The sequence below is a fragment of the Mytilus galloprovincialis genome, chromosome 6 (genome assembly GCF_965363235.1).
Source record: "Mytilus galloprovincialis chromosome 6, xbMytGall1.hap1.1, whole genome shotgun sequence".
Taxonomy (NCBI): Eukaryota; Metazoa; Mollusca; class Bivalvia; order Mytilida; family Mytilidae; genus Mytilus; species Mytilus galloprovincialis.
This window is the reverse complement of record NC_134843.1, coordinates 68,296,598-68,324,289: the sequence shown is the minus strand read 5'-3', so window position 1 is coordinate 68,324,289 and position 27,692 is coordinate 68,296,598. Positions and strand designations below refer to the sequence as shown.

The 27,692-nt window shown below is 32.5% G+C and overlaps 1 protein-coding gene across 1 annotated transcript; it reads right to left on the bottom strand.

Moving 5' to 3' along the window:
• On the bottom strand, positions 1-25,731 carry LOC143081010 (polypeptide N-acetylgalactosaminyltransferase 5-like). The gene is made up of 6 exons (XM_076257243.1): positions 25,636-25,731; positions 21,369-21,542; positions 15,665-15,802; positions 2,482-2,568; positions 1,659-1,772; positions 1-527 (listed from the first exon to the last, which is right to left on the bottom strand). Exons 1-6 carry the CDS (start codon positions 25,729-25,731, stop codon positions 408-410), a joined length of 729 nt encoding a protein of 242 aa, XP_076113358.1. The 3' UTR covers positions 1-407.
• Positions 25,732-27,692: the final 1,961 nt, after the last annotated feature.

Here is a 27,692-nt window from a genome sequence, read left to right as displayed (position 1 = left end):
TATGTTTGTATCTTTTATGTTACTTTCTAATGAAATATGTATATTAATGTGAAAACCAAAAGATTGCATACATGTTTTGTGTACATGCACACAGCGAACTATTCACCATATGCATATATTTCAAAAATGAAGTCTAAAATCTAAAGTTTAAATCAAATGATGCAGGATAAATCTATCTTATTCAACTACACACGCACCCGTAAATTGTTAAATATAGGCAGTCCTCGCTACAATTCTTATCCAGTTTTTGATCTCTCTGTTGTATTTCTTCACAGTCATAAATATCCAAAGGAATGTCAACCTGATATTCAGGTTCATACACAAACGAGCAACGTTAATCACATATACCGTTGAGCAATACTCCTATCTTTCCGTTTTAATTTTAATAATGTGTTTGTTTTTCTTTTTCAACGTTTCCATATCCATAATTGTTTCACCGATCTAGAACACAATTTTAGTTCAACCTTCGTGTAATTATTAGTAGCCGATAAACACAAGTCAGATCCTTTCAGTTGAATTCTGTTATCCTATAAAGTAAAATAAAAAAAATATTGTCGAAATGCACATCTTGTGCAGAAAAATTATGTTATTACTACCACTGGGTCCATGTCTTTTCTTGTGGACTGTTAGTCCCCGATGGTATCACAAGATAAAGCCAAGCAGTCAGTACTACGGTACTGGCATGAAAATACGGATATTTTTTTGTAATTCAATTTTGCTTTAAAACGATATTAGACATTATTTTAAATACAGGGATGTACCTCTCTCATGCAAAGCTCTGATTCCTTGACCTGCATTGACTATAATTTTTGTACCTTTTTGGATTACAGCTCTTTATCTTTGTAATGAGCTTTTGATTATCAAATATTTTTGCTTATCACTGAAGAGAAGTATATTGTCAAAATGCGCTTCTGGTGCAGAAAAATGGTCTGATCTTGATGAAAGCTAATATTTGTGATTTATTTTTTTAGATTTTGTTTTACAACTTCACTGATCATGAAATTCAATTGTATACGGAAATTGTCAACCTAATCTAAGCAGCTCTTAAACGACTGAACAATGCGTTATATCCAGGCTTTATTAGACTTCAATACTTCTGGTAAAGTCAGTACTATCAAGACAATTCGCTTGAGAGCAATTAAGATTTTCTTAGTCTATTTTTCAGTAGCTGTCAATTCAATAGAAATGAACTGATTACGAGCAAAATGTCTTGTACTGTATACCAACAAAAACTTAAAAACTAACTGAATATTTTTAAGAGGAAAAGTATTATTCTCTAGATCAAACAATGAAGTTTTTATTCAGTGTTGTGTAAATATTATCTGGTATATCAAAATACCTTAAAATTTCCTAATTATCGCCGATATCCGACAATATGAACAATGACAAAGGACCTAACTATGGTGATAATGATATAAAAAATGTATATAAAGGTCAACAATAAAATATAATATAATAAACTCTGTATCCTTTCATGTCTTTTTGTGTTTTTGCTTTCAGTTCATTTCAAAATCAGCATGGACAAAATTGATAAACAAAATACAAATACTGATTATCACATATATTGCAAAATCGCCGACAACATTTTACTTGAACTGTTGAAACACCACTCATACCTGTTGATAAATAGTACAACTACATTTGTGAAATATTCTTACTTTTAAATAATCCCATTGGACACGTTCCTTAGGGCTGCAATCTTTGAACTTTGCTCTCTTCACAACACACACATAGTTGTGACGTAGCTCGTAATCCTTTGTTAATTCCCAATACTACAATTGTAAGCAAATATTTATTAAACTAACAAAGTGAATTATTGGTTTAGGTTTTGTCAGTTTAGAAAGGACACCAACGGGGCGCGGCCATTATTTTTTAGGGGAGGGCTGGACTCCCGTTTTCAAATTTCAATGAACTCCTTAAATTTTTGTAAAAGCTTTCGATAACCTGTCATTCGTTATGTTTTGCATTGAACAATGCCATGTTTCTTAACTGTGAACAACAGGTGGACCATATATTTGCTGATGCGCATGTATAATCCTAGACAGTTAAATAAACAATGTTTCGAACTAACTGTAACAGCAGCTCTTGCGTCGGCACTTTTTGTGTGGTTTGTTTTTGTTATCTTTTGTTCTTGATGCTAATCTGATGAGCCTAAAACTTCCCGGCTAAATCAAATGTTTTAAAATGATTTTGTTGTATCGTTGTTCATGGTTAGGAATAAGAGTCAGAAACCTGTTTTACTCCATCCTTTTGAACGCAAGGAGAGTCCCATCTTAACAATTATTTTAAGAATCCCTTTTAAAAGATCATGAAAATGGTTGTGTTTATTGTGTTGTTTTAGTTTTTGCATTTAATTACAATTCTTATATAAGAAAACAAATCTTAAGAGTGATTGTAAAGACGTTTTACTTTTAGATAAGCAAACATATCATTTTCAGTATGAATGACAATAAGTATTTTCGTAGTATAATTCAGTTGTACCTGATTTCCTCCCTGAAAATGACAAAGATATAGACCACCCATACCACCATTATCAAGACACACGTATGGCGCATTCATTGGCCTGATCTAAAATTAAAATACGATCAATTAAACATTGAAAAGTTTATCAATTCACAGAATAATTGTTTATTTCAGTAATTCAAATAGATTATAAGAATACATCGTAAATGTTAAACTCCAAAATAAACCAAATATTGATAATTGATTTTATCCGTCCTCGAATAGCAAGGAACGCATGCATTACAGGAGACTCTTATCCTGTCATTTCAATAATCCTCTGGGTTTTTTTTTAGTGTATTTGATGTTTCCAATTTTAAACATTTGTAAACTATTGTTGCCTTAATTGATTAATCACTCCGAATATGTGAATTTTCTAGCAAACGAAACAATATCACACCCCTCCTCCTCTCAAAATAAACATGTAAGCGTTACATATTCTTAAGCTTACAAATGTATATTGTTATATTAAAGTTGTCTGACAATGTACCGAAAGCTACGTATGCTAGACGAATCATAGATTGTTTGAAGGATCCCCTTATTTCTTTAAGATTTGTTTTATATATAAACTATGACATTTCTGTAATCTTATTCAATGCTGGCACAGGACAGAGATGGATTTTGGTCTAAATGTTTGTCTAACAAGGACTTTTACATTGCAAGCAAAAACACATCAAATTTGTACATTTTTTTATTTTGAATTCGAATTACTTGATAAACAAGCTAAACAAATACTACCACCAGAAAGAAAGGAGGATTTGACAAAAAATGGTAATCCACATGTCGTCTGCAGAAGAATGAAAAGCTCCAGAAATCCCTAACAGATTTTGGTTCAATAACCATTTACAACACCCCCTCTGATTATTTTTTGTTTTTTCAACTGTTTTTGCCTTTGTTTGGTTCTGTAAACACAGATACGATGCTAGATTTTCAAAAATGTACAGGGGCGTAGCTACCCGGAGGCACGACAGCACGTGCATCCACGTCATTTTCACAAAAAAAAAAAAAAAAAAAAAGCAGAAGAGAGAGAGATTAGTTGGTCAATTGGAATCGGAGAATGTTGGTGTCTTTTCCGTCTATCCCGGATATTAGTTTGACAACCTAGTTACAAGTGTTGATGAAGCTCTTCATTCAGAAAAAGATCGTAGCTCCAAAGTTGTGTGCACATTGATTCGGCATGCAAAAAAAGAAATGGCAAAATAAAAATTTATAAATTGAATGTTAAAGGAAACATGTTGTCACTTTTTTTAATTGATGAAATATCATTAAATAACGACATTTGGTTTCAAAATATTTTTTTTTTTTTGAGATTATGACAAAATCGGAAGGTTATTTGTATCTTTTACAAGATTTTTACTTTTGAATTTGTAATACTTGACTCAGTCTTAGATATGTAGTTTTGGAGCACATTTTACAGTGTACAGTTCATCAGTTTGGAATGAGATGTACCAATCGGCATTAGAATTATCAGATCCCTTTGATATCGTTGAAAATATGCCGAGGCGATGTGGTTGACAGACTACCGGAGACAATCACCCTGCAACCACGCCAAAACAGTATTGGAAAGTCTCATTATTTTTTGTGTTCATAGACCATATGATAAGGCAACTGGAGAGTGGAGTCGCGTCAAGTTATCAGAAAATCGCTTCTTTGTGCTGTATCTGCTTCATCGTGTTGTAGGAAATATCACAAACGAACAAATCTCAATATTGTCTGAAACATACGAAACTGACCTGGCATGTAATTTTGACGAATTCAATTGGGAGGTCGCTCGATGCCGAACACGTACGCTGGTTATAACATCTCGCGAGTGCTACCATGCCATGATGGCCCTGAGAACTATCAGTCACGGTACTACGTATGTAATTGAAAACAAATGTACGATCAACAATGAACAACGAAAGTTACATAGCATTACTGCATATTCATCGGGATTTCAGTGTAAATGTTGATTGATTGATTGATTGATTGTTGTTTGCTTAACGTCCAGTGGCAAATATTTCATGCATATTCAGGACGAGAACAAGTTAACAGTAAATACAATAGGTAGGTCTTATCATAATAGAGGCTGTTCGGGATGATGGTCTGGGAAATTTGGACTGCCACTGGAAAATGAGGGTATATTGGATAGGGACAGAAATTTTGCCTTGCAACAGGCCATCTACGGACCCCTCAAAGAGTTGTTGCAAGGGTTCTTAACATGCAAAAAGCGTGGCACTCTCTTTACACGAGGCATCGGATTTAACGTCCCCAATCTGACCGGACGTGACTGCGAACTTGATACATCCCGCACAGCCAACGGACGCCCCACTTCGGCAAGCGTTTTACTGCCGGTCGGAAGAAGACCAAGTGACCATATTTCTATTCCCCAGTCACCCTTGGGGGTGTGTGAATGTTTACAAAGTAATAGAGAAGTTTGTTTCTGCCCAGACCCGAAGAGCAGATTTTGGACAATTTTGAGTAAATTCTGTATCACAAATATGTGTTGTTTATGTATTACTATATTCAGAAGATTTATTAAAAGTTTTACATTCATAAATTTTTATCTACATATAGCTCTTTTTTTAACCGTCCTATGACCGAAAACCGAAAAAAAAATAATTTCTGCAAGGGTCCCAAAAATTTTTCTTGGTAGTTGCTTCCACATCGTTTCTTTCTAGCTACGCCCCTGATGTATCAATATATACTAAATACACTATGTTAGTGTTAGTGTTTTCAGTATTAAACACAAACATGACACATATCTCGTCTCGTACCTGTGGTAAACTGTTTGCCTTTCCACAATCTACTCAGCTCCAAAATAATTATTAGAAATTTTTATTTTAGCTTCTTATCTTTGAAACCCCCCAAAACGTTAAAAAGGAAAACAAACCAGCCAAAATATATTACGGAGTTAGTTTAATAACGTTTTATAGATTTTCACGGCCATCCCTGGGTGTTTATACTTGTCGCGTTGTTGTTATCCCTAACAACCAAGTTATACACGGTTATCTAACCTAATCTATTAACACCATAATATATATATATACGAGTCTAAATTGAAAACTACGTTCAAACCTATGATTGCGTTGGATAAAAACCGCAATTTTTATACGTGTGCATGTAAAACAAATTTCGTTGAAGAAGGGTTTAAAACAGCACAAACAACATTTTCCAAAAGACCAAAAAAGTGAAAAAGTATATTTAAACAAAACGCATTTGACTAACAGGTCGAACAACTGATGTTCTTTAACCCTGCTGACTGCCATTGGCGATTGCCAAATAAAATTGATCACAAGATGTAACAAAATGGATCTTAATATAAATTTAATACTAAACAGAAAAAAAATAACTTGTGGCCACGATGTTATGCCACAAACATACGGTGTCAATATTTTTTTAGTACACCAGATCCGGATTTCGACAATAAATGTCTCTTCAGTGATGTTAGGGATCGAAACGGTATTTGGAAGGCCATATAAAAAGTACCCTGCATTTTTAGGAAAAGTGCCCTCATTTTTAGATAGACTCTTGAATTTTAAGAGTGAATGTAGGATGAACGGATCATATAAACCGGAGGAAAAATATGATACAAGCCCAAACGAAAAAATATAAACGAGTCTAAATTGAAAACTACGTTCAAACCTATGATTGCGTTGGATAAAAACCGCAATTTTTATACGTGTGCATGTAAAACAAATTTCGTTGTAGAAGGGTCTAAAAACAGCACAAACAACATTTTCCAAAAGACCAAAAAAGACCAAAAATATATATATTGCAAACATTAAAATAACAAAAATACCAAACTCCGAGGTAAAGTGTAAACGGAAAGTATATAGCTAAATCAAAAGCTCAAACACATCAAACGTATGGATAACAAATGTCCTATTCGTGACTTGCTACATACATTTTCTCATGTAGTAAATGGTGAATTAAACCTGGTTTAATAGCTAGCTGAACCTCTCATTGGTTTGATGGTTGCATAAAATACCATTATTTGGACAAGGATGTGTGAACATAACAACAAACAAAATTGGTTAAAAGGTAAAAAATATGTGTACAGCCGTAAACATTGTTTTATAATCCCTATCGCTATAAAAACAAACAAATATTTCAGCAAATAAAAACAAAAAGGTATATAGACAAAGAATATTAGCTAAAACGAAAGACAAAACAACACAAATTTAATTTACATAACACAACCAATGACGAGATGTATAAGTACCGTGCCATGTCAAATGGAAACTTTCAACAGTAGACTAAACAGTAAATGTTATAATGTACATAAATATACAAGATATGTAGGTTGCACTTTGTAAATACAGCTGTTTCTCAAATCACGCCTCTTTTGGGGAGATATAGAATATTCATAGATAATTTATTTTGTTAACATACTGGTTCCCAGTTATGATCTCTTTGTTGCATCTCATAGAGACATAACTTGGGAATGTTACCAGTTAATATACATGTGTATATTGTTTATATTGAAATCGTTGGTAACCCTACAGTAGAGATAGTGGTAGTTTAGAAATTTAGTGTAACTTTAAACCCTTAGAAGTTCGCATGTAAACGTTGAAAATATGCTGCACAGCCCTCTAGTTTGACCTTTGAAAAAAATAGTATAGTGCATATGAACTTTCAATTTTGGATATGATTTTCATAACTTCATAGTAAATGTGCTACAGTTTTAGCTGTTAAAGAAGTTCCTATGGGAAATTGCATCGTCAATATGTACAGAAATGTCACCTATAATGGGTGATAAAAAGAGAAAAGGTGTTTTAGAGAGTTTTCTGTTGAATAAATGTTTGTATAGGTTGCACTTTGTTTATACAGCTGTTTCTCAAACCACACCTCTTTTGGGGAGGATATATAGAATATTCATAGATAATAATTTTGTTTGAATACTGGTTCCTAGTTATGATCTGTATGTTGCATCTCAAACTTGAGAATGTTACCAGTTAATATACATGTGTATATTGTTTATATTGAAATATTTGGTAACCCTAAAGTCGAGGTAAGGGGTTTAGAAATTTATTGTTACTTTAAACTCATAAACATTCGGGCATATAAACGTTGAAAATATGCTGCACAGCCCTATATTTTGACCTTTGAAAAAAATAGTAACTGCATATGAACTTTAAATTCTAAGATATGCTTTCTTTTTCAAACCTTCATAGTAAAAGTGGTACAGTTTTAGCCGTTAAAGGAGTTCCTATTGGAAATTGCATTGTCAATATGTTCAGAAATGCAACTTGTAAGATTGTGCATATGATTTTGTTGTGTTTATATAAATGAATAAAACAATACAAACATAATTAGCTTGATTTTTAGTTAAAGCTACATGTTAAGGCGGGATAAAAGGAGTGAACATGTTTAACCACGCCGCATTTTTGCGCCTGTCCCAAGTCAGGAACCTCTGGCCTTTGTTAGTCTTGTATTATTTTAACTTTAGTTTCTTGTGTACAATTTGGAGTTAAGTATGGGGTTTATTATCACTGAACCAGTATATATTTGTTTAGGGGCCAGCTGAAGGACGCCTCCGGGTGCGAGAATTTCTCGTTGCATTGAAGACCTGTTGGTGACCTTCTGCTGTTGTCTGCTCTATGGTCGGGTTGTTGTCTCTTTGGCACAATTCCCCATTTCCATTCTCAATTTTATGATGCACAACCGTGTGTCTGTTTTGCAGACATCAGGAGTCATAGCAATCTCTGAATGTGTCTACTGTATGCACAGCTAAGCAATAGAAACAGACGGTTGAAGTTGCCACACAACATCATTTTTCCGGATTGTTCAGTTAATTTGATGCTGTTGTTCTGTTGTATTTTTGTGCTATGTAAATATAAAAAAAGCAGATGTGGTTGCAAATAAACTCATCATAGATACCAGGATTAAAAGTTTATATTTACGCCAGACGCGCGTTTCGTCTACAAAAGACTCATCAGTGACGCTCGATTAAAACAATGTTTAAAAGGCCAAACAAAGTACGAAGTTGAGGAGCATTGAGGACCAAAAGTTCCTAAAAGTTTTGCCAAATACAGCGAAGGTAATCTATTCATTAGGTAGAAAAGCCTTAGTTTTTAGAAAAAATGCAATGTTTTGTTAACAGTTAATTTATAATTATGAACATATATATCAATGATGACTGAAAGTCACACAGAAGTGCCGAGTACTGGGCTGGTGACACCCTCGGGGAAATAAATCTCCACCAGCAGTGACATCGACCCAATGGTTGCAAATAAACTTATCATAGATACCAGGATTAAAATTTTATATTTACGCCAAGTGTGATTGCCAATAAGAAAACTCTTCAAAAGAGACCAAATGACACAGGAATTAACAACTATATGTCACTGGCCGGCCTTCACCAATGAGCAAAGCCAATACCGCATAGACAGAGCTTGTTATATATTATGAACCACTAGTACATATTGAACACTTTGGGTATAGATGCTGATTAACATTGATTTGTTGGTTAGTTGTTGTCTCGTGAACATTTATCCTGTACCTTATTACACGTTTTTATATCAAATATGCTGTCGTGTGTGTCTGTTAGTTGTTGTCCTTAAAATTGCAATTAATTTCACATACTCGCTCGTGTTCAATTCTGTAAATTCCAAATGCACTTGGATCTACCCACAACTATAATATGTTTTAAAAACCAATAGCACCCTTTTTAAGAATGCGGCCAAATCAGTTCTTCATCTTGCATGTATTGAAGATATTATTAGTTAAAACAAATCATGACATTACTTGTGCGAGACGTGAGCAAAGACGAAAAGGAATGCATTATTCTGCTTCACATTTGTCTCAAGCCAAGTGTTAAATTATTGTTTGTTAACGGTGACCTTTCAAATTAATAAAAAAAAAACATTAATCACAATATCATTTTTTTGCCTTTACCAGTTTGCTTTTTTTAAGGTATCGTCTTTTCAGGAAAATCGTGATAACTCACCTTGAAAATTTGAAAATGGAATTGTCATTAAAAGATGTGATTTATGTCGTTAAATCTTTTATTGAAACGATACCGGTTGAAACATTTCGAAAATGCATGCTCCATTACATTCCACGCACATGCGTGTCATCAAGGATTTGTATAGTAAGAAGGATTGGAATCTCGCGGTTTATCGTAATCTCTTCCGCGGCGAGACTTCAGTACTCGCCACTATTACTACTACTACTACTCGTCACTTACGACATCGGAACGTGATTTTTTGTACACATGCATCGAGTTGTGTTCTTATTTTTGTCACGTATAGACAATGTTGTAATGGTTAAGGACTTTATTCATTCTTAAATGATCTTAAATGTAATTATTATTGATTTTCACTCAAGTTTCAATTTACGAAAAAGCATAATTTAACTGTTTTATTTGATGGACATTGTAATGAAGGTGCATAACGACAGTTGACAATGTGTTTGTATGTTAACTTCTGTAATTTTTTTATTTTCAGTCAATTGTCAAAGAAATTTAAAAAAATCTTATTCTTGTAAATTGTGTCATTAAAGCTATATATATATGCGAATTTGCATCTTCGGAAACCATCAATCTCGGGAAACAGGTGCAAAACAATTTTTGTGGCAAAAAAGAACTGACCACACATTTCAGGACGAATTACTGCATTGCGTTTTATATACATGTCAGTGGCTAGTCATTATCATAAGTTTGGAACAAGTACTGTTAAAGAGGGAGCCAACTGGTAAACCCTATAAAACTGCCTGTGCATGTTTCTGTAGCCGGTTTCAATCATCATAAACATATATAGGCATAAAAGAAACGTTAGCAAGTGTGTTATAAATTATCAATGCAAGCAAAAAATTTTAATTGTACTAATAACATTACATCTTTAAATGCACTTTAGTTTCTCATCAGAGCACTTTCATCAATTTGTGCATGAATTAATAGGGCAACTTTATAGTGTCAGCTCTCTGTCATACATGTAAGGCCTCTCAAGTAGTCAGTCATGAAATTATTCCTGGTTATGTATTATTCATGTATAATACAGAAATTAACTTGAAAAGAGCGACTTGTCATATATCAAAGAAGACTATCTTTTTCTGATTATACATTGGTACACTTTCATATGAGGTACCACTGGCGGATCTAGAAATTTTCATAAATGGGGGCCCACTGACTGCCTAAGGGGGGCCGCTCCAGTCACGCTTCAGTGATTCCCTATATTAAGCAACCAAATTTTTTCTGAAAAAGGGGGCCCCCCTAAATCCGCCTCTGGGTACGTAACAGCAATATACATCAAGTATTAAAACAAAAGCAATACTTTTCTGTCTGTAACTTTCATGCTTTCTATGTCTAGACTGTAGCGTCTATAGATATTTATCAATAAATGTCTTTGTAAACATAACTAAAATGTTTATTGTCTAACAGAAGATACTTTTTGTACGATTTTGCCTTGTATTGACTTTATAGCGCACAATTACTAATATACATGTACTGACTTTTGTCTATCAAGGATAGATTGAATAATTGCTTACCGGTACTTCAACATCATTTGATCTTTGGTGAACTGAGCTGTCTCATTCGATTGGCAATCATACCAGATCCTGCATCTCTTTACTCTTATGTCTTAACTTTAAATTTGGTATAAAAACTATTTTGTGTGCATGTATTATGTATGGGCTGTTGGTTTCATGTGATAATATTTAACGACCTGCTATGCTGCATGGGTTTTGTTGATGGTGGTTGACATACATTCATTGATTCAATCATTGTACATGTAGACTACTAGTTTTTAAAATCTTCATTTGATATTGGATGGATAGTTGTCTCATTTCAATCATATCCCATGTCTCCTTGCTTATTTTACTACACATACATGTACATCGTCAATATACATTGTAACCTCAACACCAAGCAGATTTGAAGTATTAAATGAATCTGGCATGTAATAGAATTTAAAAAATATGTATAAAACTCTAACTGGACTTGACTAAAGTATAGTTTAGAGCAGTTCGGTCTAGAAAAGTAAAATTATGACGTCTTGCTATTTCAATTATTTGCTTTGACGCCGTTGCAGGAAAAAATCTTGCAAGGCTATTTTGATTTTAGCTTTGGCACCGTTGCAGGAAAACATCTTTCATTGTTTGATTTGAAGTTGTTGCAGGAAAACATTATTTAGGCTAGCAAAATGCCATAATTAACAGGCATAATAATTAATTGGACTTAAATTTGTAATGCATGTGATATGTGGTATAAACATATAGAGAAGAAGGGAGTCCATAATAATGACATGCATAATAAAGGGGGGGAGGGCAGTGATTTATAATGAAGACAAAAACAGCACTACCTAAACATCATTAAAGGCATTAAAGTAGATGAGCTGTGTTGGTGTATTATTTTGATGTCAGTAAAAAAAAGTACATTCATTTGTACACAATGTACTTTCACAATACCATGATACTTAGTCCAAATAATGAATCTGGATATCTCGGCCTATAACAAAATCGGACTATAACAAACTCGGCCTATAACATAATCAGCCTCCCAAAATCGGACTATAACAAACTCGGACTATACCAAACTCGGACTACTAGAAGAATATAAGTATAATGTTGGTTGTTGTTGTTATTTGAAATTAATTTTCAATTCTTAATTTAAAATGAATTGTTATTATTTTATTTTTGAACATTTAATTAAAAAAAATATACGTTAACAAGATATATATAAAAATAAAAGTACAAAAAACTTCTATTTAATATTGATATATTGACAATTCACCACTGATTTGTCTTTTAAGTATTATTATTTGTTATAATGTCCCTCTCAGAATATTTTTTTATTATATGCATACCGTAATTAATTATGACATCATACCACGTGTATCGTTGACACCTTTTTAATCACCATAAGTTAAACAAACCACTGGCACATGTACTGTTGACACCTATCTGATCACCCAAGTCAGGACAAAACTACCTGTTATTACACGAAATTGGGAACTAATTTTCCAACTAAATATGTCGTATGTTGTATTGTCTATAACTGAACTTCATTTTTTTTTTTTTTTTTTTTTTTTTTTTTATTACAAATCTTGTGTTATTATAAGACAATTTAGTGAATTGTAGTTTCTCTGGTTTCTGATCATACTTTGTATGGTGGACTCTTGGCGTTATTTATCTGTACAATGTAATACTATTTAATAAAGCACATTTTAAACTCGAAGGCATTTTGTCATCATCTAAGACTGAAAGCATGCAGATATAAATGGTCATTGTCAAAGCACACTTAGAACATTTAAAACACAGACATAGCACATACAAAACATACTTAGCACATACAGACTTCTGAGTCATATCTGAGATAACAGGCAAAAATGAATGTTGTCGTAAAGGCAAAAGCACGAGTATAAACATAGGCAGGAGTAATTAACAGCTATAGTCATTTGGATTTTCTTTTTCATGTTATTTTATATTTATGTATAATAAATGTTTGCCTCGGCTTGCCTTTCCAAAACATTGTATCTGTTTGATGTGACCATTTGAATATAATTACCTTTCAATTGCTGAATCCATTAATAAAGAACTACAGAGTAGTGAAATTGTTAAGAAGCCATTCACTGTCAATCAAATTTCTCTTTGTTTATATACTAATCATAAACACCAAGGATTAAACACAAACACGAACACACGCCAATCATTAAAATATCTTTTGTCAATAAACATAATAAATCACAATAATATTTCAAATAGAAGTTATATATTTTTATTAAATTATATCCGATGAAGTATGCGTGATCTTTTATTAAGGATAATTTAGTTCATGTAATAAAACAAGATGGATAAATCGCAGAAAAGTGTTCTCATTTTTTTTTTTTTTCGTAAAAAGACTATGTCGTCGGCTACGGCAAGTGCAGAGGATGATGCACAGATCCTCGGACATGTTTCATCTGAAATTGAGCCTAGCGGAGCGATGGCTTCCACAACTGACTAACAACATAACTGACAACTAAACCACCATATCCTGATATCGTTTCCTTTGACATGAAAGACGACGTGAAAAAAACTAATCTGTAATAGAGTGTCATCATTCCTAGGCTTATCAGTAAATTCCAGTTTCTATCTAGATCCACATATTAATTTTATTTTCAATAAAAGAACAAAGTTCCTATGTCACCTGCATTGCATATATTTTATGTAACCAAGGAACAAGGGCAATAACTAATAAAAATTAATGTTTTCCTTTTCCTTTTAAGTTTAATGGAGAAATAAAAGCTTCAGAGAAAATACAATGGGATTTCCGTTATAATTTATATTTCAAAAGGTCAAAGCTTAGGACTTGTTTCTAAATTGTCATTGCTGATGATATAACAATCTGCATGGCAAGAATTGTACACATGAGAGTGCAAACAAGACCGGATGGACGGACACCAGGTATTTCGATGATGTTCCGCGTTAATGGGATCACTTCAGTTCCTATATTCCGAAGTGCCGCTGTGATGGTGCCGTTTTTTGAGAAATGCTAGAAAAGGGGATCACTTCAGTTCCTTTATACAGAAGTGCCGCTGTGATGGGGCCGTTTATGAGATGTCAAATATAAGATTGTTTGGAAACTTTTACATCAAATAAATAAACTATGAATTACGTCGACGTAAGGCGTCAAAGAAAAATATTATAATAGCCTTTCAAGACGTCATAATTATTTGGACCTATATGATACTGGGAAGGTCAGCTGGTAAACATTGGGCTCAACATTTGAAAAGATTACCATCCATGCATTGTCCCTTTCCACATCGGCAAAGGCAAATCTATGCAGTTTTCTATGGAACATGGCTAGTTAAAATTGATGTAAAACTATTTCAAAACACATGGTTTAACGATTTCATTTCGGTATAAACAGGAAGGAAGTATCAGATTATTATGACAACTGGATCCCCTCCCAATATAGGCCTGGTAAATAGCGATTCATCTGAGAACCACATTGATTTTTAAAGACAGAAAAGTATCACAATTCCCTTGTTTAGCGGTTTGAGCTTTCTTCAATACACTTTATCACCAATGTTTTACGTTTGTAAACATGTTTGAACATTACTCTAGGCCAATTGAAGAACTTTATTCATTTTTCCTAAGCCATCCCCATTTTCGCTTCAGAACGCCATTTTTGTTATAATCAACTCAAAGAAACGGAAAAATTAGGAAAACTAATGCATCAATAATTACGAAATTTACTCAATACACGAAGAAATGATATATCTATCAGAAAATATTAATTTTATCACTCATCTCCGTTTTTTGAGGAAGGCGTATAAAAATAGAAAATGATAATAGCACCGCCCAATAGGCGGGATAGGGTGAGGTCACTTCGGTCAATATGCAAATTCATTCTATGGAGCCGTGTATTCTTACTGCGATCTTAAAAGTTATTAATTACACCAGAACCATTTAAAACTTCTTATATCAAGCCTAAAAATTGATAGATATGGATTGTAATACTTACATATCGGGTGTCAATTTGTTTAGGTGATGCAAATGTCCGCCATTAATCAAGGCACATTGAGCATTTTCCAGATGCATTACGGGTAATCACACAAAATCTCGCGCTGCATAAGATATTATACTACAGTGTATGCAAAAGTTCACGAGATTCCAATCCTTCTAACTATACAAATCCTTGGTGTCATCTTGGTTGGCATAAGCATCGTATGAGACGTAAAACCATTTTCTCTTAATTTTCAGATATTTCATAAATGTGTTTTTTAAATGCAAAATGCTTTAATTGTCAAAGATATTATGATTAAATCAGAAAAGATTGCCGTTTAACAGGATACAATATAGAATATTTATGTCGTCATTTAAATGTTATGAGGATACAATATAGAATATCAGTGTCGTCATGGAAATGTAATGAGGATACAATATAGAGTATCAGTGTCGTCATGGAAATGTAATGAGGATACAATATAGAATATTAGTGTCGACATTGAAATGTAATGAATGCACCCTTTCCCTTGGTTCGATCCTTTCGTCAAAATATAAGAAAGCTTTATTAAAACAGTGATGTTCATATAGATGTTCTACATGATATCATGTGTAAGCTTAAAAATGATAAAAAGAGGAAAAAAAACATCTTGTGTAAACAATACACTCGGAACAGACTGAATAAATGAAATCATTGTACAAAAATATTAAGTGATTATACACATTTAAAGATCTTTAATTTGAACTAAATCCTTACCGTTCCACGTACTCTGGAGTTACCAGGAATATAGTAACCATCTATCAATGCATTGGCTATCTTGTTATAATATTCAAACGGTCTACAGTTATTAACTTCCCTAATACGTTTCCTAGTAGCTACATCTCCTGTTTTCAGCTGTAAAAATCAAGTTGAATACACATAAACCATCATGATCAGATATATGTACAAAATATGAGCTCGTACAATGATCATTATCAATCCACTAGAAAATAAAGATAATGCAGGAAACGCTCACAAATGATACGATCTTGCCTTACGAAGAACATTATTTGCGAAGGGAGACACTTAAACAAAATCGGGACTACAAACACAAAAGGATGAACAATGGTAAAGATTTTGAGTAAGGTTCTAAGATAGTTTCATACAATTCTGATGACGGACACATAGAACATACGGACACAAAAACATAGGCTAGGAGGACGAATGAGCAAACGTACGATCTTTACCATTTTTACAAACTGCACGTAAGACTTGTTGATTAACAATTGGTTGTCATTAAACACAATTAATATTTCAACTCACTCTGCATTCTATCTCTATATTTGTAAAGCGGTTTTACAAATGTACCTACAATCAATCGATATATATCCACATAATCTATTTAAGGAAAAAAGCATACTTTAATGATATTAAAACTCCAATCTTTCGTACTTTTCAATTTTTCGCAATAGTAACTCGATTATAACTAAAAAGCAATTGTTCAGAGAACAATTGAAGGTCTTTCCACATCAAAGTAATTATGAAAAGAAGGTAGTTTAATAAATAAGGGTTTCGATATACCTTTGGATGAAATAAGGGAGATAATGTGCTACTTGCGGTTAAATAAATGTCACTTCCGGTCTCATATGATAGCTTCTTTCACACTGATTTCAAAAATATATAGTTTTATATACTTTTGCCTTTAAATCAGGAGATAATTCGCCACTTCCGGTTGATCGAAAGTCATTTTTAGTCTTGATTGATAAGTTAATGTATCTAATTTTCAAAATATATGAATTCCGAGTACTTTTTCATGAAAAAATTGCAAAAATGGCTACTTCCGGTTTATTCAAGGTCAATTCTGGTTGTCATTTTTCAAGCCATATGTTACCCAACTTTTTGTAAAAGGTCATATGGCTTAATAATGAAGTAATAATCAATTAACCTTATAATTGAACATTTCAGGAACAGTAACTCCTATAAGATGCCATTGCATTGTTTCAGACCAAATGAAACATATCTTTATTACAATAAAGCAAACATTTTGCACTGGTTCTTTTATCATGTTTATATATACCTTTTAAAGTGTTTGAGAAAATGCAAAAATAAGCAAAAGTCAAATTTAGAACTTGACCTTGACCTTTGACCTTGACCTAATTATTATTTTTTTTGGACCAAAGACCTCAAATCAAAAGATCCTAGGTCTCTTTCACTTATGGTTTACAAGGTAGAAATGCATCTCACTTATATAAAATGCATAAGGGGAAATAACTCTCATAGGGAGTGTTCATATCTCTTCGGTCAAAATACAACAAATCATGCGAAAGATATAATGAGCAATTTTATAAAATAAATTTGTCGTAATCTTTTACGGTTACGAAGGAGTAGTGGACACAATGAAAACAGTGTTTGGGGAGATAACTCCTACAAAAAAAGTATTCGGTTACGCAGGGTAAATTTCAAAGGCGCATAAACTGTTCGATATCATATACCAAATTTCTAAGCGACATATTGCGAAACAAGTATTTATCGAAAGAACAAAATTAGGCGGAAGAAAAAACAAATAATCAGAAGAAAAACAATAGGTCTTTCCACAGAAAAGTGGAAAGACCTAATAATCAGAAGAAAAACAATAGGTCTTTCCACAGAAAAGTGGAAAGACCTAAATAATCAGAAGAAAAACATTAGGTCTTTCCACAGAAAAGTAGAAAGACCTAAATAACCAGAAGAAAAACAGTAGGTCTTTCCACAGAAAAATGGAAAGACCTAATTAAATACCAGAATCTTGATGAAGTTGAAATAGTTCTTAGATATAACTATATGTTTGTTTTAAAGCTATGTTCATGTTTTTATGGAAAGATCAAAACACTTTCGTATTAATCAAAAAGTGTGACCTTAATACATGTATACATTTAGAAAAATGTTAAATGTTTGGAGACGCCTAGCAACAAACAACCATTTATATCTTTCTTGATTTTTTTTCAAAATACAGTTCATTGATATTTAAAAACAAAACGTTTGTCTATGCAATCAAAAGTATACCAATCCCTGCGTGTCCTATCTCCCCGGACCTATGATAAGTCCTATCTCCCCGGACCTATGATAACTTTCAATATGATATGTCGTGTTCAATGTCGGTCAACAATTATTTACTAGTGTATACTGTTATTTACTCTATTTAGGATGAGCACCCGCTTACGTGTTTAACCCAGTCACATTTGTATTCAGAGGCTATCGTTTGTTTCTGTGTTTTATAAAGCATTTTCTTATCCCATGCATATAATATCTGAGCCATTTTTGGCTGATATATTTTGAATTTTGGATGTTCAATGCTCTTCATCTTTGTACTTGTTTGGCTTTATAACTATTTTGGATCTAAGTGTCATTGACGAGTATTATGTAGACGGAACGCGAATCTGGCGTATCAAGTTATAAGCCTGATACCCTTGATAACTAATTATCTTTGTTTTATCGTTCATATTTGTTTTGATATAGTAAGACCGTTAATTTTATCCTTTCAATAGTTTTCAATTTGAATTTTATTCAGGAACATTTACAGCATGTTATGCGGTGAGGGTTTTGTTCATTGTTGAAGACCGTGCTGTGACCTATAGTTGTTAATTTCATGGTCATTTTGGTTTCTTATGGAAAGATGCCTCATTGGCAATCATACCACACCTTTTGTTTTGTGTTCCTTAGACATGATAAAGAAATTTACAATAATCTGATACTTAAAAATGGCCTAGCGCTATACACATTTTCAATTTAATAAATTCATCCTATTCAATTTTCAGGTACTATATTTTGATGATTTGAAATATCTGATATTGAAATGTCCTATTGAACTTTATATGAAACATTACGTGTCAAAGTAAAGACAAATATTATTCTTGTTTGGCATTGATATCAATATGCTGTGGATTCATATAATTTAGTGAATATCGATTTTCTTGAATTTAAGTATAGTTTTGGAAGTTTGGGGCATATACCTGTTAGAGGTATGCCGCACAGCCGTATGTAAGTAACTAAAATATAAAGTTTGTGAATATTTCTTGAAGGTTGAAAAAATGCTGGGCCTTAACTATGATGACGCAGTCAGCATAAATACACATGGTTTTCCTGAAGCCCTGTTTGCAAAGTAAACTCCTAATTCATACATACTTAAACTATTAGCAAGTGCTTGTCTTTATTTTTCGCAGCCATTGAAACTGATAGATCTTTGATAAATTGAATACTGTTGTTGAACATCAGAATTGTTTAGCAAATGGGATGTCCCAATTGCAAGAAAAACTAAAACAAACAAGAAAATGTCCAAAGTACATGGATGCTCCATCCGCACTATCACTTTCTATGTTCAGTGGACTATGCAAATGGGATAAAATCTTTAATTCGGCATAAAAATTAGAAAGATCATACCATAGGGAGCATGTTTCCTAAGTTCCAAGTTGATTGGAGTTCAACTTCATCAAAAACTACCTCGAGCAAAAACTTTAACCTGAAGCGGGACAGACGGACGGATGAACGAACGGACGAACAAACGAACAAACGAACGTACGAACGAACGAACAGACGGACGCACAGACCAGACCAGAAAACATAATGCCCATAAATGGGGCATATAAAATATATCTCTTACCCTGGGTCATAAAAAAGATAATTAAAGTCTATGATTTTAATAGCATATAGGTCTTTTGTATAGGATACCATCATTGTGCTTTAAAGTATGCCAAACGACTTTAGCAGTCAGTTCTATAGTTTTTTTTAGTGAATTAAAATATTCACTGATTTATTATTACATACAACTTTTGAAATATGGCATTGTTCAAACTTTTATATTTCACATACAGTTTTAGCAACTGGATGTCTTACTTGGCCATTTGAAGCCGAAATTGTGATCTTTTATAGATAAATAACCATACAGTCAGAAGAGAACTTGAGACAGAGGCAGGTTCGGATACGTTATATAATTTTGAATATTTGGAATGATTAACTACGTAACTTTACATTTATGATATTCTGAAAAAAAATCAATTTTCATCAGAATAGTTTTATACAGGTTTTATGCATTTCATGTAATTAAAAAAGCACTTAGTATAGACTGACATTTGATATCTTGATTTAAAATTAAATATAATTGAAGCAGTGGTGGTGTTATATATAATGTAAATAAAAGATAAAGCATATGTGCAATAATTTCTTTAAGAATGTACTTAGGTGAGGTTTTGGAATTTGTGTCAAATGTTCGGACTCCTTGGTGTTTTTCCATACAACACAAGGTATTGTAATATTTTGCCCCATAACACCCATTTATTTTTTCATATAAGACTAAATAGCTTATGAAACGTCATTTACCAAAATTTTAGAAGATTCTTGATTTTCTTTCTTTTCTTTTGAGACCCAAATAATACCAATGCAAATATAAGGTAAAAGTCCGAGTCAGCCTTTTCCCGCCATAATTTAAATCTCAAATATCTCGAAAAAGAGGTTCATGACCTATCAATATTGTTAGCTTATTTTTATCCTTAACGAATGCTTTACCAGCTTATACTATCAATTTTTAATTCTTGATTTTATAATTTTTACCTTACCTCACCTAAGTACATCCTTAAACTATGATTCTTATAAGTAAGTTCTGTTGTGATAAATACTGTTTGCATATGTCCATCATTTGAATAAATGGTAGTATAGGTTGCACTTTGTAAATACAGCTATTTCACCAACCACGCCTCTTTTGGGAAGATATAAAATAATCATAGATATTTTGTTTTGTTAACCATCTGGCTCCAAAATATAATATCTATGTTTAAATTTATAACAGCATACATGTAACTTGGAAAAGTCACCAGTATATATAAACAAACATGGTTAACGGTTAAATTGAATTCTGAAAAACCTTATTCAAAAGTATGCCATAACACCTACATTTGTTTTTGTGACCGCGGCATAAACAAGAAATAAGCCAGAGAAAAACAATGAACTAGATATATAAATGGTTTGTTCTATTTTTGAAATAAACTAATATTCACATAAACATCAGAATTATTTAGCAAATGTGGCACTCGCGGCAAAAAGTAAGAAAAAAATCCTAACTTCTGGGTCATTAAATTGATAAATAACCTGTCAAGGCTATGATGTTTTTTTTGTAATGAAAACAATAAGTGTACTTTCAAGTTATTTGTAAAAATATAAATGTTTATTTCAAAGCTATCAACATCAAATATAGGGAAGCAACCTTTAATATTGCAAACTTTAGATTACATTTAGATATTCAAAATCTACACAAGTTCGTATCAACACTCATAGCTAATCATAACTTGGTGATTCTAATGAGGTTCAAATGATGATGAAAATGAACTTCTATAATATCATTTCCCCTCCGTTGTTATATTTGGTTTACTTTTTCAAATCGACAAACAATAAAAAGTCCTCGATTCACATGAATTCAATATACTACTTAGGATTTATCGAATGCTAAGCTTACCTTGCTATCCCCCTTCTGCTCCAAAAAAATATTTTTATATTCATCAAGCCATACTTCAGCAACACGATACTCGTTTGACACGTTTCTTTCGTTGAGATGCCATGGAATTACTCTATAAAGATGTGCAACTTTTGAACATGGTAAGGCATATATACCAGCCCCGCATAAAATATACTGCAAACAAAACGGAAAATGGTGACGTACAAGAAGTTTTTACAGAAAGAATTTTGACATGTGCATTATTTATCTTAAAGTAAAAAATGTAAGTCTCTTGTTTTAAATGATAATACTTACCATGCATTACATACTTAATATACTATTAAACGTTATATCATATGACACCTTTACAACGTTAAAAATTACTAGAACACACCCGCGAAATCGCGGGCATTCAGAGCGTAGTTTAAAGTATCAGTATGTAAAGTGTTGTTGGAAGAATTTTGTTAAATACAGAATGACTGCAGAATTTCAGCAAAAGTATCATAAGTCATAGGTTATTGGGGACAGGAAAATGTTTTTTTTTTACCCTCCACCTTTATTTCCAAAGTTCACAATTTTTGGTTTTCTATCAATTTTAATATGAACATACATTTAGTATGTTATGAACATTTATTTAAGTAAGGAGCCTGTAATTCAGTGGTTGTCGTTTGTTTATGTGTTACATATTTGTTTTTCGTTCATTTTTTGTACATAAGGCCGCTAGTTTTCTCGTTTGCATTGTTTTACATTGTCATTTCGGGGCCTTTTGAAGCTGAGTATGCGGTATGGGCTTTGCTCTTTGTTGAAGGCCGTACGGTAACCTATAATTGTTAATTTCTGTGTCATTTTGGTCTCTTGTGGAGAGTTGTCTCAAGATGGCAATCATACCACATCTTCTTTTTTTTTGTAATCAATGATTTTGTAAAAGATTTAATGACTGGAGAATTTCAGAAAAAGTATCAAAAGTTCACATGAATAATTTTAGCGCTTATCTGTATATTATGAACGTTCATTACTATATAAATAAAGCGTATTTACTTTCAATTCTAAGTTTACTTATCGATCCATGGTGATCATTGATATAGTATACAGACCCTCTCTATTTAATAAACTCTGTGACTGCCGTGGATAGTAAACTTGAAAATGATAGCAGATAAAATTCTGAAAATGCACTTTATTCGTAGTATATGTATGTTCAAAGTATACAGAAAAACGCAAACCGGAAGTCTAATCTGACTTAAAATTTCGTACAATGACGGGACAATACCCGGATGCCTTTTTTCTCGTTTTTCTCCTAAAATAACTCAATCTGAATAATCATATGAATGGATGACAAATGCGACTATGCACTGTACCTATAGGACACAGGCGTGTTGATTAATTTATTGTGGAAAGAAGAGAAGCGACACCAAAAATGAGGTCTTCTCGTTTAATAGTATAGATATCAGATATACAATTCTAACATCAAACACTACAAATTGCTCGCGTCGTATCCTACTTTACAATTAGTTTTGTGCATCAGAGGACTAAAGAAAGCTCAATACTTGTGTTCTAATTGTTTGAACTAGTTTAATAAGGTACATGAGACAAACAATGTACATTGCATTACCCAAAATGCCAATTAAATTTACATTACACAGCACGGTATTATGTCTTGTTTAAACCGAATAAATACATGTATCTATGCATGGCTATCAATATTGTATTGCATACTGATATGATAATGTGCAATTCTAGCCTTTGTGTGAGGTCTTTATAAGGATATATTACATATGGTGTAGTATTCTACTGTATTCATTGGATATAACGATCACGTGTTTAAAAAGGATATTTTACGTATCCGAAACCTTGTTGCTATCTAAAGATATATTGACGCTTTGTTTCTATTTATATGGAACTTGACGGTCAATATAAGCCAAAAACTTTCTAAATTTAGATTTATGATGTCATGACGTCACACTAATGCTAAGAATATAAGAAAGCTAATGCAACAGGCTATAAAGTTGTTCGGAGAATATAGATATTTTCAATAACATGTTAAAATTCTTGCAAAATACAATTTAAAAATACACAGAGAGAATTGTGAACGTCATTTTCTTAATACTTAATTTACATATTATGTTATATATAGATAAAAGACTTTCACTCAGTCTATACGTAATATATGGACCTCTTAGAGTATGTATCTATATGTCAATATAATCTGGACAGGTTCATATATTAGGTATTGACTTCATTAAAAGTCCATAATTGATAAATATTAACCTGAAAGACATAGGTTGACTGAGGACGATTTTGAGATCGATGTATCATGTATTGACCTCGTACACATGCTATAATTGTTACTATATTATTAGTTTTCGACTATATTTGTATCAAAATCATCAGTGACATATATTCATTTTTTTTTTTATCGATATTTTAATTTTGTTGAAATCTGTTAGATATCATATAGACTCTTTGGCAATAATAATATCATGAACATATTAGTTGTTATTTCAAATTTAAAATATTTTTTTATGTTTTAAGTACAAATCATGTGTTTGCAGATTTTTTTTTTCAAAATCAATCGATTATAAATATACACTTTTTGAAAACTGTAAACAATATCATGTAATTCATTAGATGACGTCACAAAGTATATCCATTCTTATATATTCCAGAGATTACACTATTTTATATCACTTTTTTATATGCCGTTTCCAATGGGCGCTTAAAAATATAGCTTAACATGTGTTTATTCTTTACATCAGCTAAAACAGAATCATTTTCATGACAGTATGGACAACAGCAATACTTAGGTTGATACTCCAACTGAATCTTTTACCTTTAACTTATTTGGCATCGGCAATCGATAACATTGATTTTATGCTCACTCAGTATGTCAGATTCCTTCCAATGGGGCTTTAAATATAATAAAAGAGTACATGTAGTTCAACGAGAAAAAATAGAAAGTTTAAAAGAAGGTCGAAAGACACCAAAGGGACATTCAAACTCATAAATCAAAAATAAAATGACAACGCCTTGACCAAAATAGAAAAATACAAACAGACAAACAACAGTACTCAGGACACAACATAGAAAACTAATGATTAAGCAACAGGAACCTCACCAAAAACTGAGGTGATATCAGGTGCTCATGATCAGGGGCAAGCAGATCCGGCTCCACATGTGGCACCCGTCGTTTTGCTACTGTTATTACAAAGTATTGTTTATGTATCTAACATTTAAATCAACAAACAAGGTTAAGTCCTATGCTAGTTATTCTTTGTAATTGATTTAGGCGTTTGTAACATTTGGAGACCCCACAGTTGAAATGTCTATACCATATATACGATATGACAAGTGGGCGTTACCGACGAACGTTGACCTAACCTGACTCAGTCAATTGACACCATAAGCGCGCCAATAAATAGTCTTGTCCACGCAGTTATGAAAATGATTCTATACAAATTAATTATAATATTAACATATGTAAATCTTATTTTAGAGTGTTATGTACTTTGGTCACAACAAACAGGGAACCATAGAACGTCTGAGCTAGTTATGTTCATACCCGACGAGACCCGTTCATAAAGGTTACTTATGAACGGGTCACGTCGGGTATTGTATTCACAAATTAGGAGAATATACGACATTTGTATTTCACCAAACACTGGTCTGTTTAACTTTGAAAAACTCTCTATTAAAATAAAAAGGAAACTCTTTTTATTGAGTTGCTGCAAAATGTCAAACAACGGTTACCATATTAAGCATTTTATATGGGAAATTTTGAATACCCATAGAGGAGACTCGTTCTCTTTAGAAGCATTGGTTATTAATCCTTTTATTTATCTCATCAGTTTTGATTTTTGTATTCAAAATTGAATTTAACGTATCTGAACATTTGTTAATAAATGTTGTTGATTAGCAACCCTAGGAAAATCCAAAGATGAATTACTTCACCTCAATAAAAGATAGCTATGTTGGTCAATTGTTTATGTCATTTGTATATGTGTATATAAAAAAAGATGTGATATGATTGCCAATGAGACAACTGTCCACAAGAGACCAAAATGACACAGACATTAACAACTATAAGTCACCGTACGGTCTTCAACAATGAGCAAAGCCCATACCACATAGTCAGCTATAAAAGGCCCCGATATGACAATGTCAAAAAATTCAAACGAGAAAACTAACGGCCTTATTTATATACATGTATGTATTATCAATATCAATAGTATTGTTTTCACACCAATATTTTCACGACAAGCACGGGATGAATTAAAATTATCAAAAAGTTTACCTTAATGGATAACTCCATTTGTTCAGCTCCCCAAATTTCCATTCCTGTATCAAATCCTCCCAATTTATTAAAGAAAGTCTTGTTGGCAGCAAACATATTACCTATTATACTGGGTATTCTACAAGATGATATGTCAGTGTTTAGTTCTTATTCCAAATCACGTGATCGAAAGACGGGTAAAGTTAAGCACGTCTGTAAAAAATCTTTTAAAATGCACAATATAGATTGACGAATTATACATAAAATGTCCTTTAATGAGAGATTCACATGAATCATAGTTCTCTATCAATTTGTAATCACATAACCTATATTAGTTTGATATTTGAGGTCAAATCAGTCCGAATATCAATTACAAATTACATACATTTTAATGGGTAATACGTAAATTTCATTACTATGTCGGTAACAATTCTAGTGTTGCTTGTCTTATTGCATATGTGTTATTTGTTGAATGATTCGTTCAGAGAAAATAATAATGACAAAGATCAAATCTTTTTATAATTCGAACATGTTAAGTCAAGTTTGATCTTACTACCTTTAGACAATCTTTGCAATGTAAAATGTTGAATTCCAAGTTTATTAGAGTAGGCGTATTTTTTGCTCATACACAAACTGTTTACTAATTTGATGTCATCAACTACATAAAATAAAAATTTTTATTATGTCTATTTTTTTCAATAAACAATTGATAATCTTCATTTTTTTTCGAATTCATTTTTTCGTCCCAATGCAATGCTATCTTTGACATTAATGTTGAGACGTTTGACTGTAGACGATAGCGTCCTGTTGATCTGGTTATTAGATATAGGAAGATGTGGTGTGAGTGCCAATGAGACAACTCTCTATCCAAATAGCATATTATAAGAGTAAACCAATATAGGCCAATGTACGCCCTTCAACACGGAGCCTTGGCTCACACCGAACAATAAGCTATAAAGGGCCCAAAATTACTAGTGTAAACCCATTCAAACGGGAAAACCAACGGCCTAATCTATATAAAAAGCAAAACGAGAAACACGTGTAAATTACATAAACAAACGACGACTACTGTACATCAGATTTCTGACTTGGGACAGGTGCAAACATTTGCAGCGGGATTAAACGTTTTAATGGTACCAAACCTTCTATGTCCTGAAATATTTTTGCTGCTCTTGTTATGATATTGTAATTATTGTATTTGTTTATAATGGCCTGATTTGTGTTGTGTGGCCTGATAGTTGTTTACAGAATAATCTTAGAACTGTGCAGTTTAGAAATCACTGGAACAATTACAGAATGATTGGAACTTTCCAGAATGATCCTAATAAAAGATGCGTTATATAAACTTCTACATTTTACTAGAAACTTTTGTTGTAACTTTCTAGGATGTTCCATTATAGACTGTTCTAGAATCTTTCATGACAACTATATATATATACAGACACTAAAGTTAAACACTCACTCTTGGACTTAGACTTAGACATCGATAGACATTAATATTCATAGCATTTGGATTGACACTTTTATTCTACAAACAACATCATACTGGATTGTGACCTTAGTAGTGAACGTAATATTCAGATTGGATTCCGAAAGATTTCCGGATACAGATAAAGATAAAAGATTGGACTCATATTTTGACAGTTAAGTTGACAGTAATATTTGTGTTATACTTCTTGTAAACTTTTGTATAATAAATATTGTTAAATTTTATTATTGATTTGTGTCTTTTGTTGGCTACAATTTAAAGGTAATTTCTGGCCGTAACAGAAATTGGGGGCTCGTCCGGGATCCTGAAAATATCTTATTCAAAATTTGTCTAGTAATTTTTATTATAACTAGCCAACAAAATTCTACAAAATGGCACTTGATGCTGGTAAATTTTTGAAAACGCCAGACCTGGAGGGGTTTGATAATTTAAAGAAAGAGGAATTTGTGTTGCTTGCTAAACATCTGAAATTAGATTTTAAAGTATCTATGAGAAAACAAATTATAAAAAATTTGGTAATAGACAAATTAGTTGACGCAGAAATTTTAGGTGAAGAGGCTCTTGAACTTAAGGTCGAAAATATTGACGC

Coding starts and splice junctions, on each gene's coding strand:
- LOC143081010 (XM_076257243.1), bottom strand. CDS start 25,731: ATGTTTGCTGCCAACAAGACTTTCTTTAATAAATTGGGAGGATTTGAT. Junction 21,543..25,635: donor AAATGGAGTTATCCATTAAG/GTAAACTTTTTG, acceptor TTTTGTTTGCAG/TATATTTTATGCGGGGCTGG. Junction 1,773..2,481: donor ATTTTCAGGGAGGAAATCAG/GTACAACTGAAT, acceptor TTACAATTGTAG/TATTGGGAATTAACAAAGGA.